This window comes from Nothoprocta perdicaria, unplaced genomic scaffold (assembly GCF_003342845.1).
Source record: "Nothoprocta perdicaria isolate Ctin4 unplaced genomic scaffold, notPer1 scaffold_36, whole genome shotgun sequence".
NCBI classification, from domain to species: Eukaryota; Metazoa; Chordata; class Aves; order Tinamiformes; family Tinamidae; genus Nothoprocta; species Nothoprocta perdicaria.
The window spans coordinates 2,169,729-2,188,762 of NW_020455599.1; the positions used below are offsets into that span (position 1 = coordinate 2,169,729).

Consider the following 19,034-nt stretch of genomic DNA (forward strand, 5'->3'; position numbering starts at 1 on the left):
CTAAAAGACATCCGTGGGATCAGAGAATTATATATCAGTAAGTCTTCCTGCAGAATAAGCTGTATTTGCGCACCTTCACTCACAAGATCTATTATACAAAGTAGACACACTTAGAAAGGATTTGTATCTTCCTAAGAGAGCAAGATCTGAAATCCTACCTCAGGTTAAGCTCACAGGTACCAAAACATTTGAGTCTTGCTAGGGAAAGGAATGAGTTAAGATTCACTTAAGCAGTTCATAATTTGGTCTCATTTGCGATCTAGTCTCTCGCAGATTTTTTTCATTCAGTTGTTTTCTGCTTCTTGCTGTATCCAGTATAGTTTCTTCTAGTCAGAATAATGCATTAGGCATTACTACTACAGATGACATATCCCATCTGGCAGACCACAGGCACAGAGACACAGCCAATTCCCTGTCATATCACATATGCCTCTGAGATATTCCAAGGCTGCAGTCATGCAGGAATCTCCAGCACTTTTTCTAAGGTCAGAAGGCCAGTGGGATCACTTAGGGAAAGCTATTTAAGATCTTCAGAGGCTATTTAAAATATTTTTTTTCCATGAACTCCTTGGCAAAATGGTCACACAAGCAATATTTTACTAAAAGAGAATAGACACAGATTTTGCCACCATACCTGCTACACCAGCTGCTCCTGGAAGGTAGAAGTCTTTGTCTTGTCCTTCTTCTTCCTCAGAGTGTAGTGCCCGTGAAACAGCCGTTTCCAGGTCTCGACTGAGGTCATAGTCATGATCCCACTCCAGGGAAATGGAGTCCACGCTTGCAGGGGTATCCCGCCCCGATCGCTCGCTTCTCACCGTCTGGGCGAGGGGCAGCGAGATGTTGGAGGCAAGGCGTGGGGAGAGAATGCTGTCCGCAGACTTGTCATGCCAGTGTATGTCAGAGAGATCTGCTGATTCATCCAGATCCACCTCTCTGTCAGAGAGGTCATGTTCGTCATCGGTCAGCTAGAAGTGTAACACAAACGGAACCGATCAACGCAACGTGCAGAAACACTGCTTGCTCATCTAGGGCCAGTGAAATAAAAGTGCCAGTAGATGACAGTGAGACTGATGGGCTTTCCATTTTGTACCCTTCTTTTGCGCTTCACTTTCCTTACTTTCAGATGCAGTAAAAAGCTCAAATATCAGAATAAATAAGAATGCTTGTAAAGTCAGTTTATCCTAATTGCTAAAGCACAGTACAGTCTCACATCAAGCAAATGCCTCCAGACTTCATACTGATGCAACTTGCAATGCAGACAATGAGTTAAAGAAACCTTATGGAAGCAAGCCATAGCAAGTCACTTAAGTGACCTTTATTGTGCTCATTAAATTCTTTCACATTCTGAAAAAAAAAATGATTTTTTTCCCTTGTTCCTGCAGTAGGATCTGAGCTACGAAAACATTTTGCTCTTGGATCTTTGGCTTTGTGTTCAGTTCTGGAGACAAGAATCTCAGTTCTGCAAGAGAAGAATCACTCTAGCATTTTTGGGTTTTAAATAAAACAAAACTCAATAATCTGCTAATGAAACTATCTGATAGAACAGGGAGATGTTCTTATCACTATTACTGCACTGTTACCTTTATTAATAAGTTTATAAATCCAGAGATTTAAATTATAAATATACATCATTATAAAAACAAATTATAAATCCGGATCTACTTGCATAGATTTGCATAGTGATGTACTAAGATTCTAGATCTGGTGAGTTTGTTCTTTGAACAAGACATAAATAGCGTATAATGAAGGGACACAAATGGTCAAGTATATAACAAAACTAAAACCACAGAATTTTTGGAAGATGTTAGAATATGCATATTAGTGCATTCCAACATCTTTCTCTCTCCTAATTCTCAAATTTGCAAAATGGCAATAAAAACAAATAGACAAAAAAAATACTCATGTATGGAAGTTTACACACAGGAAGGTGGATCAGTTTCTTGTGATAGCGTTCCACACGGCCAAAGACTTCTTGACAGTAACGACGCAGTTCATCGAGGTCTTCCTCAATGACAGCTGCATCCATGGGTTCACTTTTCTCAATTAGTTGCTCACCCTGTGCAATGGTCTGGTCAATTTTGCTGTTGTTCAGTGAAATTTCTTGCTGAAAAGCCTGTATAAAAAAAAAACAAAAACAAAAACAAAAACAAAAGATGAAGGTTTTTTTAATGAAATCAACGTTAAAACAATATTAAAATGAAATTAGTATTAAAAGGAATCAACAATTTGAGTTCTAGCATTTTTCAGCAATACAGATTGATCCAAATATCCTGTCAAGAGCAATAAAATGAAAATAAACTTAGCATTCCTCAAACAGCCTTTCTAGTCAAAAACAGTGATACTTGATGGTTTACCATCTCATTCTTCATTTGTTGTATTTGGAAAGAAAATCCTTCTCTAAATAAGCCATGCCCATGACCAAATGTCTACAATGGACAGAGATGCTAAACCTAACAGGCTGGAACTTTGGATAACAATGTGTTTCACATTCCACCTTTTCCTCTCCAAAATAATTCCTTTCTTTTTTTTTTTTTTTGGATGCAAAAATTGTTGACAAATATAGAAATTATAATGTGGTAGAATAATGGAGGCTTGATATTAACAGTTTTCATTGCAATTTCCCCTTTTAATCAGGAAATAAAGACCATCACCTTTGCTTTTTGAAAATTTGTCATAGGACAAAGCACTTTGCCTTTTAAAACTTGGCCCAAAAGCTCTGAGGTAAAAGTCTCAGTCTTCAAGAAAGGCATTGTATCTGGCTGCATTTTTGCATGGTGTTTCTTATATTTTTTCCCTCTCCCACTAGAATTTTTTTTTTTTGCATCTCTCTTCCTTCACCCAATTTCTATGCAATCATTTTTTTTTTTTTACCTTAAGTTGCTTTATCTTTGCTTGGACATCACACTCTGAGAAATGCTCAATGTTGGTCAGCTGCAGGTCCATCTCCGTTAGCCATACCAGGATGCTGTCACGCGCTGTCTCAAATTCCTCACGCTGGCCAATAAAATGCTGCGGGAAAAGATGAGAAGCATGAAGTGATCAGACGACTCCCCTAAAACAGCAATAGTTTTCTGTTTCTCTGGAGAAGCAGCTTTCATTTCTTCCAAATCTAATCAGCCCTCAGTACTGCTTCTTTCATTCCCTCCATGCTTTCTAAGGTTCCCTTTTCATTAACATTTTCTCCATTTGCAACTAGCAGATTTGTATAAGCTAGGACAGTTTTCACTGTCACAGAAGTCCCTGGATACATCCTTACAGATCTCCTATTGTAACTACTCAAAAGAGTGAACAGATTAGCTCCCCAATGTGTCTAAATGTAGAAAAATGCCTCTAAAAAACATGCAAATATATTGAAGCTGAGGCTCCTGTTATTCATAAACTATAGTGAAAGCAAAGGTCTTGAAAATGAAGAAAATACTTTTAGCCTGCGCAGGATGGAAGTAACTCTCTTCTGTAGGTTGTCCCATCTCTGGTTTCCTTCATGGACCATCTGCTTGAGGCTGCAGTCAGAGTCTGTGCGGTTCTCGCGGGCCAAGCGGCGATACTGTTTGTTAATCAGCTCCAGCTGAGTCAGACTTTCATGCACCTGTCTCTGGAAAGCCTAAAGGAGGATCAATAAAAGACATCTTGAGAATTTTATCATGAGAATCAGGAAAAATAAGAAGCTTCTCCCCATACGATGATTGTAGAATCTATGCACAGCCCTGTGTTAGCTGATCTTTAGGAGTTAGACTCTATGAGGGATGCAGATACCTACTAAGTGAATGAAAGGCTTCTTCCTGATTAGAAGGAGGCCCCACTGCAAAAACGTAACATAGTTCATTAAGTGACATACTGCAACAAGCATACTTGTTCTAGTGACTAAAAACACCCTCCAAAAAGACAGAATGGCCTTTCTGTTCAATATTATGTTCTTGCATTTGAGAATGGGAACAAACAAATGAACTGTGAAACCGATTAAAAAAATAAAGCCAAGATTCCTGTGGTTTTGTTGGATTTCCCTATGCAAACTGAATCTACTATAGTATGAAAATTGGGTAGGTTTAAGAAATTGAATTGCTTATTCTGTAATTTACAGAAAAACATGAAAAAAATGGTGTTGAAGATGTTTATCTGGTGCATTGGTATACAAATACGTTTTATCTTAATTTAATATGGAAAGAAAATGCCACTAACATCCGCACCAACTTACATGTGTATGTTTGTGCCTCGCGCTTTCAGTGCCTCTACTGTTACAAAAAGCTCAGCCATTCAACTGGAGAGCAGAAACAATACGTGGCTTAGTCATCAGTTTAATGCTGTGACTAACAATCACAAAGCAAGGTAGAGAAAGCATGTTGGAAGGGAGTTCACTTAATTAATCTTTTAAAAAGTACTTGTTTGTATGCTATCACAGGAACAGAAAAACACACAATCAAAAAAAAAAAAAAAGAGAATTTTTAACCAGATCTCTCTGTAAGCAATGCAAAAGTGAGCAGTTTTTGACTCCCATTGTAGTTCTCCTTTTTTTTTTTTCTCTCCTATTTCTCACAATGTAAATAAACAAACAATTCCTTCCAAAACTAGTCACTACCCTTGATAAGAAATGCCAGAGTGTGGTAGGCAACACACTTCTGTATAGAAACTATCATTAAATTACCAGCAAAGTATATCTGTAAACACTATATACTATTCATATTGTGTGAGTTAAAAATGGAATAAGCATGTTTCTGTACCAAGACCAGAGACAAAATAAAAGAGCCTATTTGAAAAAAAGGAAAAGATCAAAGCCTGCATGGTCCTCTCTGTAGAACTATTCTCTGTCTAAATGCAAATTAAATTGGGGATGGGTCAACAAACAAGGAGAAACTGGGGTTGCAACTGGAATGAAATCCTCAACAGAACTGACTTCAGCTAAAATTGCATAGGGGAAAAAAAGAAAGAGGAAGAATTCTCACCGTAGATGCACAAACATGACTTTATATTTACTAGGCATGTGAATCTACGCGTGTGCCTTTTTACACTTGATGCTTCACCTGTTACCAAGCCTTGTCCAGCAAAAGAACAGCTGAGCATTTGTTTTCCACTTTTTTTTTTTTTTTTTTTTTTCAGTTCAACTACACAGGAATTATCTTTTGCCTTCTTCCCGTAACCTCTTCTCACTTATCTGTGCTAGTGGAGAGACCAGCAGTTTGACTGTATTCAGTGAAGCCATTTTCTCCATGCTCAATGAGAGAAAGGTTCTAACACAGTCTGTTGTTCTCAGTAACTTTTTAAATCCAACTGAGGATATGGAGGGGAATACAAAATTCAGAAAAAAAAAAAAAAAGTAGTTAAAAAAGAAAACTACTAAACCACTTCAGTTAATAGACATAGATAGTCCTCACTTTACAAGGAAGTTGGTGCATTCCCCTGAAATTGAAGATCAGAGCAGTTGTGATTTCCATCCCTGCTTTCTGGTAATTGTAGAACTATGTACTCCTTTCCTCTGCCCTTTCCTCCCACTCACTTCTCCTCACAGAGAGAAGCAGAACCAAATTACATGCAAAGCAATCTTTGGAAAAGGCTGCCACACTGTTCTCTTTACAGCTAATTCCGCTGACCCTATGTACACAGTAAAAATTCCATGAGCCTGCAGGAAAGGGAAGGTCTGTGTAAAAAGCAAGAAAACACATCAGTGGAACAGACTTCGGGCAAAGCCAGGTCAGCTGTGAAAAATCAAAAGCAGCCAAGACATTTTTGTGCTGTTTCCCATCCATTTATTCACTACACAAGAGATCAGATCCTGATCACTGCATGAAGGGACAAGGGGAAGAAGGTCTGAGACACTGTATTCATTGCCAGCAAGCAAACATCAATATTCTATAGCAGTTTTCTATCTCTCCCTAATTAAGTCTGGTAGTGTTGAACAATAAAACCTAGCCAGCATATTCAAAAATGTCAATGGCAATAATAAAATTTGACTCTGTCTAAAGTGTTCCAAAACTTGGCAGTTCATGTTTTTGATCAAGTAGTTAGATCCTATTTGGATCTAATTTGGATTAACCAAAAAGAATTTTTAATCATAGATTATTCAAAAAAGATTAATCAAAAAAAAATTGCAGTTCTTCTTCACAACATATACCTTATAGCATCTGACTCTACAGAATCCTCTAAATAATGCCCACAACTGGTTCTCTTTCTTTAGGATTATTTTTCTCAACTGTGACTGATCACACAAGGACTGTGTGTGTGTGGGGGGGTGTTCTACACACATATATCCCTTTGTAATTATGTGACTAGCGTCACACAGTAGTTGAGACAATGGAGTCGTGTAACTGTAAATGCTGTTAAGCATTGACTGAACTGACAACTTGTCCATTTTCAAACATACACTTAAACTTTCAAGTCAGGGGGGACACCATGTGGACATACAATATCACTTGCACATGGATGCCTTTCAAGGATCTGTCTCTAAAATGGGGATTTTGCACATAATACAGAAAAAAAAATTAAAGGGTTGGTTTCAGACTAAAGTAAGGGGATGAAACCACAGCAAAAGCAAAAGCACATGACATTGCATATGAAGATGGTATATGCATTCAAGGGAGACTTATAAATGTTTTGGAGCACCTCTTCACTAGGCATATTTGAAAGCTACAGAAAAGTTACTTTACTGAACAAATGGCATGTGGGAATGGATTGACTTATTTGTGTTTTCAGTTTCCACCTTCCATACTCCTTTGTCCTAATGACCTGTCAACAAGAGCAGCTGCAAAATCAACTCCAGTATTTTAATACAGTGTCCCTGAGTGTCTTATGTATGAAAACGAAGAACACCAGTTAGCTGCTGTAATATGATCAGGAGATATCAAATTTCAAGCAGTATAAGTCACCTCAAATTTCTTTAGTTCTTCTTTAGCAACCGTGTAAAGCACACCAGAGGAGCTCGGGAAGGCAGCTGTCCTTTCAGAGATTTTCAGCCACTCTTCAAATCTAGAGTAGTCATCCAAAAACTTTTGCCATAGACGCCATGTCTCTTCAATTCTGCAAGAGATAATGGAAAGATTAGGGAATGCTTGGACTGCAGGCCAGCTGACCTACTGTGCTTTAACTTACCTTCTGCAAGAGTGGACCAGCACTGCACCAAACAATATCAGGTTCTTAATCTAACTCAGACAGCAATGTTGATAAGCAGGCAACAGAAAAGGGTGGCTCATTCCAGTGTGTGCCGAGATAAGATGCTAGCAATCTTTTTAAGTGTGCTGCATATCACATTTTGGAATAAGTATAAAAGGAATATTATAGCACACTATAGAAGTGTTAAAAATCTAAGTGTAAAAGAGTGTAGACTAAATAACTTCAGGAATGCAGTCCAGTATATTTACCTAAACAAATATTTTAGAGATGAGAAATCTCACACTATCTACAGCTACTGAACCTTTATTATAGAAAAATAAAAGATGCTGAAGGATGTATTTTAAAGCTCTCAGTCAGCATTCTGCATTACAAAGTGAAATGAACTTTTTTTTGCATTCTTGTATTTTTTGCATTGCATGTACCTTGTATGAAAGTATTTATTAATGTAACCCCCTATTTTTTTTTTCTAATATAGCATGATAACCACTTTGTTTTATTCAAAGTATGATCTTTTCTGGTCATTAAAGCTTTTATTTCAGTACTGCAGTCTTGTCACATAATTCCCACGCTGTATTGAAAGAAATGTTTGTAGGCATTGTAGACTTACTTAAGTCGCCTTTCCATTGACATTGCACAAATGTTCCTCCATCTTCTATCCAGATTCTGTGTGGCCTGCTGGATAGAGTCACACTCTTTTTCTGTGGCACAGGCATCGCAGTCGTGGAGGAGCACTTCACACAGGTTGAGAACGGACGCCACTCCAGTGCTGTGCTTCTCTATGTCCTTCTGAAGGATCTGCAGTTAAAGAAATTAATTCTTAAGAAAAATTGCAAAAAAAAAGCATATATGCAAAAGTCTTTTTTCTTCTACTTGCTCAAAACTAAATTTAATGAGGTTAGAAACAGGAAAAAAAACATCAGATGAATATATATTAAGAGACTGCATCTACACAAGTGGTGTTGCAATGTTACCAACAAGACTAGTACTTTGCAGCATGCACAGCTCCCCCGGGATATATGAACACCAGAACATCACCTGGCATAAACTGTCAGAGCCCTACATATTCAAGCTGAGGATCTTTCCCTTAGATTTAATGAAAAACACCACTGAATGGTGGAATTACTCCCTGCCCTTTCTCATTATCACAAAGAAAGTAAAGTAGAAGTTAAGATAAATGTGACAAGAAAATATGTTCTTCTCTACTGCACGCATGTGACAAAGGTACCCTTCCTGTGTCTACTCTTCCTCACATAAGCTAGCTGCACAGTGGCATGTTCAGCATGAGGTCAGCAGCAGGACCTGTCCAACAGTGCATCTTCAATAGGAATTTGTTCTTCTTTCAGTTTTGCAGTTTTATAATGTTTTCATTGGAAATAGCAAGGGAGAGTCAAAACAGCTGAAGAAAATTCACATTATCTTAGCACTTATCACATGTGCTCAGTATTATTTCTCAAATTTTTTATTTGATATTGCTCATTCTGCTTTGATGTCGATGTTTCAGCTTGAAATACTATTTCAGCTTCTATTTTAACTACAGGTTCAAACACAGACAAACCACAAAGGTAACTTGCTGTTTATGTCGGAAAAGTTCAAGGAAAAGAAAACCTGTTTGTCTTCTGATTACATTTCAGTGAATCATTAGAATATAAGATGGACAAATTAGGATGAACACATGCATGGCTAAGGCACCATAATCTCAATAGTGGCAGAGAAGTATTAATGTCACCATATAAAATCACATCTAGAATACTGTATTAACTTCTAGTTCAGGTAAAGGGAACAGCTATTAGGATTACCAGAAATACGGAAGTTTATTTAGGGGAGCAAGAACTTGGATAACTTAAGGCTGAGTAGGGATAAACTTTATAATTTTATTAGTGAAATAAAGAATGGCATACAAGAGAAACTGGGAAAAATAGAAGAACACCTGTTTGCCATATGTCTACAGAAATTTAAAGTCTATAGAAACTTTTCTAAAAATTTGCAATATGAAGTTCATGCACTCCAGCAGGAAATGAGATCTATCTATCTAAATGCAGAATCTAAAAACCCAGCAGTTTTGAAATGGAGCTAGCCCAACTTAAATCAAGCATCTAATTGTTCATAATAACAGCAATTGGAGTCAATTACTGAAGTGATCCACTTCCTCCTCTCATCTATAAGACAGAAGGGATATTTTGCTGCGACCACTGAGTGGAAAACTGCAGTATTTTCTTCTTCTGTGCTGGCTGAAGATGACTTTCACTTGCCTGCAAATTACTGTCTTTCATCATGATGTTCAAGTGCTTATTCTTCATTCTCCCTATCCTGAGATATTATATAAGTGTGGGTACTATAAATACATGCAACATTCTAGGAAGTGCAATCCAAACAGCTATGAAACCTGAGAATAAGCCAGTTCAGGTAACACAATCTCCTCTGTACTATTTTGGAGGAGAGCGGTAATATGAACTGCAAAGTTGTTGGTCCTGAGGATACCTAAGGACTAAACTCCTCTACCACCCACAGAATCCTTCTATGAGTGATGTTTACAATGTTTTCTGTTTGTTTGTTTTTGTTTCTTTTCTTCTTCTTTCTTCTCCATAGCCTTGTACTACTTTGCTATCTTCTTTAACATGTTTATTAGAGAATAATTAGCCTTTTGGTTAGTTATCACAAGGAACATTGCTTTTATGCACTGCTGTCTTCCACATACAGTATCCAGATTCCAGATCTTTGATCATCCCCAAAACAAATACTATTTTTTCACATTTCAAGTCACAGCGGATTTAGAAAGTAAATTAGAAAAAAAAAACACTTGAAATGCAGCTTGCAATGCTAGGAAAATGGTGCAATGAAGTTATAGTAATTTCCCCAAATATCCAACTTAAACTGTCTGTTTCACTACAGAGAACAGCAACCACAGAGCTGATTCTTGGCTGATGCTTGCCAGAAGAACATGATGCTTGAAATTACAGATATAGGAGTTGACCCTCCACTACAATATCTTATTTTTAATATAATTTTGCATATAAAGAACTAATAGCAGTGTGAGCAGAGAAGATAACATGGCCTCAGTTGGCAACCAAACATGGAAAAGAACATAAGAACATTAACCTGGAAGAAGAAAATGGGATGAAGTATTTGAGAAAGCAGCCAATATACTGTTTTTTTTGACTCTATTCATGGCAGTGAATAGTAATATAGACTGCTGGTCTTAAAAATGCATGTTTCCATACATTAAATGTTTGCTTGTTTGTTTTACTATCATCATTGCCTGTAGCTTAAAGCTCATCCCTACTTTTTGCCTTTGGAGCTTGAATGAAACTGCTTATCCTGCCAGAGAATATTACTGCATTCTGTCACTGCACAGGAACCTCCATGAGGAAAGAGCAGAAAACAGACATACACTAGTGTCTCCAGAACACCTCTCATAAGGAGGTTTGGTAAAAAATGTGGAATGTCTGCATAGGGATGCTACTAAAAAAATTCAAGTATCTAGTTCACTGCTAGGAACATTGAGCTCTATAGAGGTCTTTAACACCTCAAAACACATCAGAGATGATTCTTGTGTATTATAAATTATTAATCCTGTGTAAACTGCATATAATAGTTTAATAAACTGTTCTGCACTGCCACATAGTAAATCAGTAGGGGATCCAGAGTGATACTGAAGAAATTATTGGGTTCTTGGATACACCAAGCCCCCAGGCTCTGCCTCAAAGATCAAAATGGCAGTTTATGTATTTTATAAATTAACTAACAATCCCCAAAGGTCCTGGCACTCCTCTTTCTGTAAATTTCTGTACTCTGGGGGAAGAGTACTTAGGAGAAGTGCATCTAACTCATCACCAGTGAGGCTGACACTAACTTCGGAAAGATCTTCCTGCTAAGGAATAAACAATAAGCCTGCAACATGGGATGTAACAGAGCAACAGTCCTCCTAGGTCTGTGCTTCTAAGTAAAACTACATGCAGCAGTTGACATATGGAGAGCCCACATTTTTCCTTCTACTGAATGGAACTAATACTTTTCCATAATCACTAAGGCACGCACATAATGTAGCAGTGAAGTGGAAGAGGGAAAAAAAAGTATGGTAAATTTTCTTAGCTGGATTATTTACAATAACGTCAAAAAAATGTTTGACATAACATTTATCTGCCCCTTCCAGTGTTGACTGCTTTGTTCTAGCGCAGCATAAAGGCTTTGTGCATTGTAAAACAAATGTACAGTTCATGCATCTTTGCGTGCAAAGTGATTCTCAAACGTGTTTACAAACTGCAAAACAAAACAGAGTTAGAAAGGCTGCTAAAAAGTCTTTTTTAAGCATGTGCAAAATTTGCAAGATGTAATAGGTGTCAGTTTTGCCTCTGGGAACAGACAAGGCAATTCAAACAAACAAAAAACAATTCTCAAAAGAAAAACAATTGCAATAGCTTGTTCAGGTTACGTCTCTTGGTGCCTTACCTTAGGAATGTCAAGCAGCTCCTGGTAGATTCGTAGTCAAAGCCAGCAGAAGGCTGTATAAGTGACACAGTAAGTACCACTTGCCTTGATATTTAAAGACCTCTTCTTTGCCTCATGCCCTCTAAGCACTGAGGTGAATACGGACAGCCCTAGGACACTCTTTACTTTGGTTCTTTCCATACTATCATGCACCTGATAAGTGTGGTGGCCATGTCAAGATTTTTACTCTTCTATCTCATTTTATCTTTTACCTGCTGTTCATTTAGCTTCCTTTGTATCTCCTCAGAGTTGCAAGTTTCATAGACGATAGGTTTGGACAGCTCTGACTCAATGTGGGATAGCCAAGATTTCAGGCTATTCATGTTCTTCTCCAGCTGCTGTACTGCAACCAAGGTCTCCTTCAACTTCTTCACCCTGTAAGAAAAAGAAATAGGAGCATAAGTAACCACAAAGGAAAATTTCTCTGTCTGTTTCAGGAGGATTCACACTAGAGACAGTATTCAGTCCGCGAGCTGTGGGCTAAATTCTTCCTTTAATAAATAATGGAAGTATGTTACATATACAAATATTGCTGTATTCATCGGCTCTGGTTAAGAAAAATTATGAACATGCTAATACTCAAAGCTTTCAAAACTTCTGCACTTTTATCAGTTGAATTTGATGTTTATTACGGAAAAACTAAAAGTAAATACACACACAAAATCCCACAACAATCTAAATAATTTAGTTATTTGACCTAGAGAAGGTCTTCCTAGACCAGGAAAAAAAATAAAAATCACATTTAACCAGTATTGGTGGTAGAGGGGATGAACTGGGTTTTCTCCTCCTGGTGAGACACTGAACTATTTTAATAGGGAACTGTAAGAGTAAGTTTTGTCCTTGAATAAATAAAATTTAGTGAAAGGATTTGAACTAAGAATTTAGTGGGAATCCCTGAATCTCAAGGGCTGCTTTAAGCTACTGTTCTCAAAGGTCATCAGATTTAAACAGATGAGACTGAAATGTAACTTCATAGTGATTTCTAGATAGTATATTCCTTGTGACTCTAACATGTAATGACAATGGTCAGAGTTTAATTTCATAGTATGTTAGATAAGAGAGCGGGGTAAAGATGACTAAACTTTCACCCAACCCCCAATATTTTTTCTTGTTTGTCGCAACTGTAAAAATGTCTTGCAGTAATTTCCTTCTTTCTACCACTGCATTACACAAAATACACTCACGCATTTTGAAATTGTTTCTAATCTTTCTTTCTTCTTCTATGTACCACAAACAATTTTGAGTAATATTCCCTTTCACGCTTCTATTGCTCTCCCACACAAGTGTTTTGATATCAGAAGGCCTCAGGAGATGAGTGCAGCTGGAAATGTGCCAGTGAATCTGGGTTGAGAAATAGAAGATTGATGGATTTGTCAAACAAAACGCCACCTTACTAACCTATATTTAAGCAAAGTAATGTGTATTTTTCCATAATATTAAATGACAAATTTACCAAGTATTTCCAAAGTCAATGCAGTAGTTGCAGTCATTAAGAAGCTAACGTGGATGTCCTTTCCCCATGAAAGTTAAACGCAGAGATCTTAACATCAACTTTAAAAACTTTAAGACTTTTAAATCTTTGAATTTTTCATCTCTTTCCAGATCACAGATGATCAAACTGTAGCTCATAAGCAAACAGTTCAAATGCAGCTTCAAAGCCAGAGTCCCATGACCAACAGCTGCAGAGCTGTAATCTGAAAAAAATGTGGGTAATCTGAAAATACGGCTACGCAGAGACTCTCGTCAACAGAACCTGCTGAGAGCCTTCCCCATTTCAATTCGCTTCATCAGCTTACCCTGAAACACAGCTACAGGAAAAACAGCCATGGAAAAATATTCGGTGAGCAATCAGTGTCTGATTTTACCTCTCCCACTATGTGCCATACATGCTGTACTGTGTATATTTAACCAAACCAAAGTTGCACGTAAGGTGCATAAGACTGGTTTTGTATCTCCTGAGTGTCAGAGACAGCTTTTCTGTCATTGGCATTAAAGGCAATATGATTAAAATCAAGCCCCTTCTACTCTGAGATTTGCAAGGCTGGATGCTTTGACCTTTTATATGTTTGCTGGAGCCGGAAAGGGAACTCTGAGTCACACACTTGCACATGTAACACTGCTCCGGCATTTGCACACCCAAGCTGTGGACCAGGATTTTCTTGTTTACAGCTGTAAAATCCAGTCCCTCACGGATTTTAGCACCATTTTGTCTGCAGCACCTGCACAACTGCAAGTCTGCAGACTGTCCTTTTGAAAATACCCTCCCTGGCAAGGAGTCTGCATTCCCAGACTGCATGGGAACACTTCCCCGACAGAGCAAAAACGATGCCCCCAGTAGAGCTGTTTTTGGTATCATTACCCAAGTTAGTCATGTCAAGGAAAAAAGAATAAATAGCATATTAAAAAAAAACTTGAAACAAAACCAGTGTTTACCACTAAGCCTGCCCTCCCCCTCAAGGATGGTTGCAATTTGTAATTATACTTACATCTAAATTCCCAAAGGAGAAAAAATATACCAAAAAAATGACACCTTCCATCCTTTTCACACACACATTTAGGGTTGTCATACTGTTCTCTATTTATATAGTCTAGCACAAGAGGTTCCTTGTCCAGGGCAGAAATACAGACAAAAAATAGTAGCCTCTTGGACCATGCTGTAGTTACTATTCTGACTCAACAGTGTTGTGCCTCTAGCTACTCTGAAAACACATCTGCAGACAAATGATACGTCTAATCCATCACCCACAAGTTTCTTTCTGAGTTTGTTCATCTCACTGAACATTTTGCCTGCATACAAACAACTGCATAACACGTGTGCCAACAAGATGTATCTTTTCCTTAAAAATACCCCAGCTCAGAATCCCACCTTGCCATGTTAATGCTCGGAACTGAAAGCTGATGAACTGAGACACACTTAGACACAAAGGCCAAATTCCACCCTAGCCAAGTACGTGGGAACCCTGACCAAGCACAACTGTGACCTTTTGAAATTTCATTTACAATACTGTGTTTAAAAAGTTTAACATTCTGGTAATAATTTCTTGCCTTTCTTGCAGCATTAGGTAGGATACTGCAGAAGGCTTGGGATATTTCCTCAGCTTGAAAATGAGTATTCCACATTCAAAACAAAATTTTGGACCCATAGCATTTTAAAGGGCATATACATTTCAGAGTTTCTAAATTTTACAAATACCTAAGGCACTATTGCTTCAGCATGACCTTGCTCAGAAGGGAAAATGCTGTATAACTCAAATGTCTGTTTCTGCAGTTTATTCAGTAAAACTCATCTGAAAATTTAAATCAGCTTATGATACTTGTGTTTCTACATTGCAATTTCCATACTCCAGCTTCCTAAGAAAGCAACATATTTTTAAAATGTCTGTTTTACATTCAGACGAGGCAGCTGGGGAACATTTTTGAGCTGAAATTAAGTCCGAACTGCTTTAATTCAGCCAGTTCTACTCTAAATTGCCTCAGATTCCACTATAACCTGAACAGGAACAGCAGTGTAAATCCATAACAATGCATCATATAGATCTCATAGCTACCCCATTAGTCATTTAGACAGCTGGTTACTAAAATTAGACTTAAACAATATCAAAACAGTCAGAAAGACTATGTTAGCTACGCCTCTACAAAGCCAGTGGAAAGCAGAAAAGTACAAAAAATCTACTTCAAATTTGAGACAGTTTCAAGAAACACTTATCCTACGAAACTGTACCAACTACACACGCCTTTCATGAACCTAAACAATGTAAAAAAAAATTTCATTTCAGGATATTTTATGATTAATAAAAAGTATTGTCCAAAACATGAACAGTCTTGCCAGTTATATTTTCTTGTTTCCCATTTCAAGGAATAAATATACAGACTTAGAAACAGCGAAAACAGAAAACCAAGAAAGATAATACGAAGAAAAAATAGTATTTGAATAAAAAAAATACAAGAAGATGTGGACTGAGCTCACAGTTGAGTTCACAGATAAAATGTTACATGTAGTTACAAAACATTAATTAAAATGTAGAGGTCAGCCCAGCCTCTCTGTCTCTCAAGTCTGAAGTACTTCTATACAGTATCTCTCCTTCTCTGCCTTTTGCTTGTAGCCATGCCCCTTTGATGACACAAACAGCGAGCAGACAAATACAAAGTCTGCTTTCTCTCATGTGTACATGTTCTTGCGTTTAAAAAGAACCGTAAAACCAGTCTAGAGTTTCTTTCAGATGGTTAACAGATTTTATTAGTCTGTGTCACTTATGAAAAGTTATTCCAGGATCCAAAAGGGCTATAGCTCTAAAACAAAGTAGGCTGTTATCACTCTCCACTATTTTTAAAACTGAGCAGAAAAGAGTCATTTTTAGTTAAGGCAGTGGCCTCTACATATGAGTATTTCAATTAATTTCCAAGCAAGCCAAGACTTCAGCAATCACTGTATCAATGAAAAGGAAACAAAAGGAGCTGCCTGCCTTGTGATATCACAATTACAGTCTGGGAGGTCTGAGTCCTCACTGCCGTCCTCCGCCATCCGCACGGTGCAAAAGTCCTCCGCCACCACCATGAAACTTTCCAGCATTAAAAAGAAGAACTTGCACTCCAAAAGCCTGCAAAGACTGTGCTTTGGGCAGGGGGGAGGGAAGGGGACAAACTTCTCTTTGCTGGTGAGTACTGTACCGAAAATGCTCACACGCCAAACAAATGCTAGCAGACGCTGCTTGATAACATGAGACTGAATGGTGACAAGTGGTCATGTTTCTAAATAAAACCTGCATTCATCGACATGTGCCAGGCCTCATCTCCAGGAATGCAGACCATGAGCACTACGGGAAGGGAGAAAAAAACCTGCAACAAAGCCTCGCTCACAAAGCTCGAGCGCTTGCAGCTGTTTGCTCGCTGTAAACATCTGCAGCTTTTATTTTTTTTTATTATTTTTTTATTTTTATTTTTTTTTATTTTTTTTTTTTTTTTTTTTTGCAGCTGCCCTGCATATCTGACTATTCTGAATGGAGGAAAATCTTAGAGGACAGAAAACATCTCTCATGCAAGATAAAGCTACTTTCCTATAGCTGTCTCTTTTGGCAGACCTTAGAATGGAGGCAAATAAGAAAAAGTGGGTAAGGAAACAGAATGTGAAAAAGAAAAAAGCCTCTGTGGGTTGTGGGTGAGTGGAATAATTCCAAAGACCAAAAATTAGCAGTTAGGGATTTAGATTGGAAACATATTGGAAATTTTCTATCAGTTCACTGCTGCAGGAAACAAATTATTACACACACACACACACACACACAAAAAAAAAAAAAAAAAAAAAAAAAAAAAAGCCAGGCAAAGGATGGCTGTAGCTTTACAAAGAAGTAGAAAAATGCACAGGCTATAATAATTCATTAAAGCTGCCAGGGATTCAGAATATGGAAAGGTGTGTTTTATTCTCAACACCATTTACTAGCTGAATGCAGCCAAAACTCATGTTACTTGATATGTTGCAAACTTCAGCTCAAAATGTCGAAATAGGAACATACCCAGCTATCCAACACCACATACTGCAGGGACTCTGGAGGCTTTTAAAAAATAGCTTGGGGGATGCAAATATTTTTGTCCAGTGGGAATCAGGCTTTCACTACAAGCACTCTGTATATGTTAATGAACAACTATAGACTTTAACTGTCTAAGCCACAATCAAACTAGCAAAATTTCCATATGCTGGTATCAAGCCTGGTATCAAGCCTCTCCAGTGCTTCTTCCTGCAACTTCACCAATGCAACCCTGAAACCTGGCAAAGAGGTGTAGTTTGTTGTAATTTTTTGTTTTGCTTTGCTTCAGTAAGGTCTGGCATGTAAGGTCTGCCATGTAAGGACTTATCTACTTTATTGTGTTCAACAGTCCTGAGCATTCTACCAAAATAGTCTAACTACCTAGCAGAAGTGATCTGACACTGAGAGAAAATGACTTTTTATTAGAAATTAGTACAACCTGCTTTATGGAAAGTGAAGAGAAAGCTTAAGAAGTGGATAGTATTTCTCCTTATACTTTCCTTCCCTCTAACCCCAGCAACGCTGCAGAATCCAGAAGTCTCACGTGTCTCACAGAGGGTACTGATCACCAAAACTGCACAGCCTATAAAGACGTTTTAAAATGCCTTTGGCATTTGTGTATGTCATTACTTTTCACTAGAAACTTCTTTAAGATGTGATTTGAATGTAAAGAAAGTACATTATGAGAATAAGAAATTTACACAGATATTTCAAACCATGTATGGCAAATACTTGTTGTTTTCAACAACCAGTGATGCATCACATCCTCTGCAACCTGCAAGCTCCTTGTCTGTAATGCACCACTTCCTCACTTAATGTTCTCTAAGAATTATGTAGCTTTCAGTGCTTCAAAATGAGCCACTGTAAAAGGAGTTTACAAAATGCTTCTGCTTGCATAAAACTTACTGTTTTCATGCTTACAGATTGCAGAGCAAGAATGCAGTAAAGCAAATAAAAAAGACAGCTGCCCAGTGGATGAGAAAAGGAAACCAAATTAAACAAATCTTTTTGTTGCAAATTTGATTGAGAATGTATTACATCCACATGTTTTCCAAATCACAGAAGTGTAAAATATTTGGTACATATACTTTATATAAAGTTGTGCATATACACATAAGTGTAGTATAACTCACTGCAAAAAGTGTCTAAACGTAAATAAATCAGTGTCTTCATACATACAGCAACAATTCTGCTATTCTTTAAGTAATAAAAACTGTTCAATTACATTTTTGACCTTGACTAAAAGGAACCTTTAGGTATTTTTATGTGTGTATACATCTATCTGTCCTTACTCTTCTCCATCAGTTAAAAATACTGAGGCAGAAAAATAAAGATTTAGTTTTGCAACATGTTTTTTGAAAATACATGTCAAAACAACATATCCGCTATTGCTAAGATTTAAAAATTGCATTTGTACTTAGTTTTAGGCATGCAAGTGAAGCTAAAAAGACTGTATTTGATCATGATTTACTAAATCTGACTGTAACTAATTCTGTCATTCTAACTGGTTCATGTTTTGAAATGGATCTTGAACAAGGAGAATTTCACTAAACTAGATTAATGGATGAGAAGAAATGCATTCACTGTTAATATAAACAAGTGGAGAAGATAAAAGATTTTCAATTAACAGTATCCAGTTCCATTAATTTGTCCCATATAACCCTTAAAATCAAACCTACGGTTTTACCTGGCTGCAATGAGATCTAGAAGATGCTGCCATCTGTCATTGATCTTGCTGAGTTTGTATTCAATTTCTGATGCTTTGCTCTCATGACTAGCTTTAGCAAGTCGTTCTCCCATTTTCTGGAGCTGGATTTTATTCTCTTTTGCTACAGCAATTTCTTCTTGATAATCCTGGTCAGCAAAGAGCAATCAAGGGTGAGGGTTCAACAATACAGGCAAATTTTAATATGTTTTTATTTTTCTGGT

General features: G+C 37.4%; 1 protein-coding gene across 1 annotated transcript in view; it reads right to left on the reverse strand.

Annotated features, from left to right (window-relative positions):
- The window catches only part of SYNE1 (spectrin repeat containing nuclear envelope protein 1), a 224,829-nt gene that overhangs the window by 16,196 nt on the left and 189,599 nt on the right, over positions 1 to 19,034 (reverse strand). Inside the window, exons 128-135 of the mRNA XM_026044390.1 lie at positions 18,793 to 18,959; positions 11,796 to 11,958; positions 7,706 to 7,893; positions 6,855 to 7,005; positions 3,419 to 3,601; positions 2,872 to 3,009; positions 1,922 to 2,113; positions 635 to 965 (exon numbers count right to left, since the gene is read on the reverse strand). Coding sequence (XP_025900175.1) covers positions 635 to 965; positions 1,922 to 2,113; positions 2,872 to 3,009; positions 3,419 to 3,601; positions 6,855 to 7,005; positions 7,706 to 7,893; positions 11,796 to 11,958; positions 18,793 to 18,959 — 1,513 coding nt within the window. The remainder of the gene's footprint in view (positions 1 to 634; positions 966 to 1,921; positions 2,114 to 2,871; positions 3,010 to 3,418; positions 3,602 to 6,854; positions 7,006 to 7,705; positions 7,894 to 11,795; positions 11,959 to 18,792; positions 18,960 to 19,034) is intronic.